At 37.6% G+C, this 2,590-nt stretch overlaps 1 protein-coding gene across 1 annotated transcript in view; it reads left to right on the forward strand.

The window, feature by feature from the left end:
• Positions 1 to 1,221, forward strand: part of LOC101306994 (heat shock 70 kDa protein 16-like) — a 6,008-nt gene extending 4,787 nt beyond the window's left edge. The window contains exons 9-10 of the mRNA XM_004294328.1: positions 209 to 339; positions 695 to 1,221. Coding sequence (XP_004294376.1) covers positions 209 to 339; positions 695 to 782 — 219 coding nt within the window. The 3' untranslated portion in view covers positions 783 to 1,221. The remainder of the gene's footprint in view (positions 1 to 208; positions 340 to 694) is intronic.
• Positions 1,222 to 2,590: the final 1,369 nt, after the last annotated feature.

The following is a 2,590-nucleotide window of genomic DNA, read 5'->3' on the forward strand; positions in this document are numbered from 1 at the left end:
GAGGGAAAGTGGTCGGGGACGCTGCTAGAGTCTTCTGGGGTGGAGGCGCGCCGTCGCCGGTGCTGAAGGGTGGAGAACGGACGGACGTCCGCACTTTAAGGCCGGTGCGGACGTCCGCTCCACATCCGGCCTGTATATATATATATATTATTTATATATTTACAAAATTTTCTAAATTATTCTGAGTCTTTAACTTTTCTTTTTTCAGATTCTCAACGAGTGCTTTAAGGTGGAGCAGTGGCTTCGAGAAAAAAACCAACAACAAAACTCCATGCCAAAGAACATAGACCCAATATTATGGTCGAGTGATATTAAGAGCCGGACTGAGGAGTTGAACACGTAATACTCTTGCACCTTTTATTTTCCACAGAGTTATTGAGAGTTAATGGGGCACTTTTGCTTTTATTTTGTTTCATAGTTGTAGTTTCGTTAACATCATAAGACCTTTTGAACGTGACGACTCAATCAGTGATCAACAGATTCGTAATCCAATTTAATGCCCTGCTGCAAAATTTATCTAACCTGCTTGTGATACCTTATAATCACATCTATACCTTATAATAGATTAATTTCACTCATTTCCTTGGTTTCGTGAAGATTCATAATTCATCTGCTATCTTCTTTTATTTTTGTTATTGCTGCTTCTGTTTCCAAATTATCTGTAGAGTTTGACGATTTTACTCTATAATTTCAGGAAATTCAAAAACATATTTAGATCCAGGGCTTCTCATCGAGAGGAATACAAGGGTTCAAACCACCATGATACTTCTAGACACAAATGAGCAAACCAATGCCATCCAGCATACACAGATCTTTAGGTTTAGTTTCTTGTTTGTTCTGACAACTGTATATCTGTGGTATTTGTGTTGCTTTTTTGTTATATATATGGGCAGTCGTATTAAGCAGACACTAAATATTTGCCCCAGATTTTTGTGTGTTCTTAAACCATACCTATACCATATAACATCCTGAGAAAACCGTCGAGGTCTATGACTTTAGCAATACCAGTGAAAGAGTTTTGAACAATGTGTTGCTAACAGAAGCCGTGGTTTTGTTAGTTCTCCTAGACCTTGCTGGAGAACGAGTCTTGTCTAAGTAATAAACTCTGTATACATAGCATTTCTAGTTTAGGGATTGTTGTGTTTCTCTTTTGGAAAATGTATGTAAAGGCCAATGTATGCTCTCCCAGTCTCCCTTGTAACCAATAGATTGTTTTCTTTTAAGTTTTATTTTATTTTTATTATTATTATTATTTATTTTTTTTGTTGTTGGGTGACTTTGTTATGTTATGCAGAAAACGGGTGATTTCTATTTTGGATGCTCACCCTCATATTTGACCAATTTGGGATGCTCCTTTGTCACTTTCAATTGTAAAGGGATGCAATTTGTTTATTTCTGGAGCAAGATTTAGGGTGTTATGTGAGGGCGTGTATCTGACAAGACTGACATAGCTAACCCAAAGGGTAGGGAATGAGGAGCATGAGCAGTTGAGCACAGATTCTGACTCTTGTTTTCATTTATACAAATTATTGAAAGCAAAAACTGTAGATATAGAGAAGCTATCTGGCTATTCTGGCAGCACAAACTTGTAGCTAGTCTTAAATCCTGAGTCGGTAGGTTCAAAAATGCAGTTCAAGGCTTGCTTGTCTATCAGGGAGGTAACTCGTTCTTGATCTAAAATGGCTTTCTGTTTATCACTCCGTCACTGGTTTGAGAAGACATGGGAGGTGGATAGGCCCCCGGCCGTGCGGCATAACCTCCTGAAGATATAGTGAACTTGGTACAATGCCTCATTGTTATTCAGAAAATGGCACCATGACAATTGATGACCTTTATAAGAGAAGAACAGTTGCAAAGCGGATACTGGCCATTTTCCACTGTCTCAAGCATCTCAACATAGCAAAGGGTCTCCATCTAGATGCCTTCTTGATTTGGTATCTCTAACCCTCCTCCATCTTCACATCTTAAATAATGATTTGTAGCCAATTAATGGGGGGATTAGACTTGACAGATTTGAAAGTGCACACCAACTGTTTGAGAGAAGCTGAAGTGAGGGCGTCAAGTTAACTTTGAGATCAAATGCTACTTTGTTAGTATGTATAATGCACATATAGGTTCAGGGTTTTGTTCAACAGGTTACGTAGTAACCATTAACAAAGAGATTCCAACTGCATTCTAGTTCAATCCATTGAAAATATCTACAAATAACCAAGTTTCTATATTGAGAAGTTCGACGTACTCTTGCCCTCCTTTCTCCCTGCATAGCAAATAACATAAACCATTAAACATACGATTAATAAAAATACCATGTTGGAAAGCAGACATTGATTGGAACTGCAATCCAACACTAAATAAGGTTGAGTTCTAACCATTTTATAGGAAGACCAGAAATTGTCATAAAATGCAACTTCTGGCATTGATTTTAGACGTGTCTGGTTTGAAATTTAATAATGAGATGCCTGCAAGAGTAGAAAGTGAAGGCTTCATATCCTCGGAATCTGATCGTTAACGAACTAAAACTATCAGACAGAATTGTATATCAGACTTCCAAACTACATTTTATATATAGTTCTTTTTTGAAGAAGGAAAT

The sequence above is a fragment of the Fragaria vesca genome, linkage group LG3, assembly GCF_000184155.1.
Source record: "Fragaria vesca subsp. vesca linkage group LG3, FraVesHawaii_1.0, whole genome shotgun sequence".
Lineage (NCBI taxonomy): Eukaryota > Viridiplantae > Streptophyta > Magnoliopsida > Rosales > Rosaceae > Fragaria > Fragaria vesca.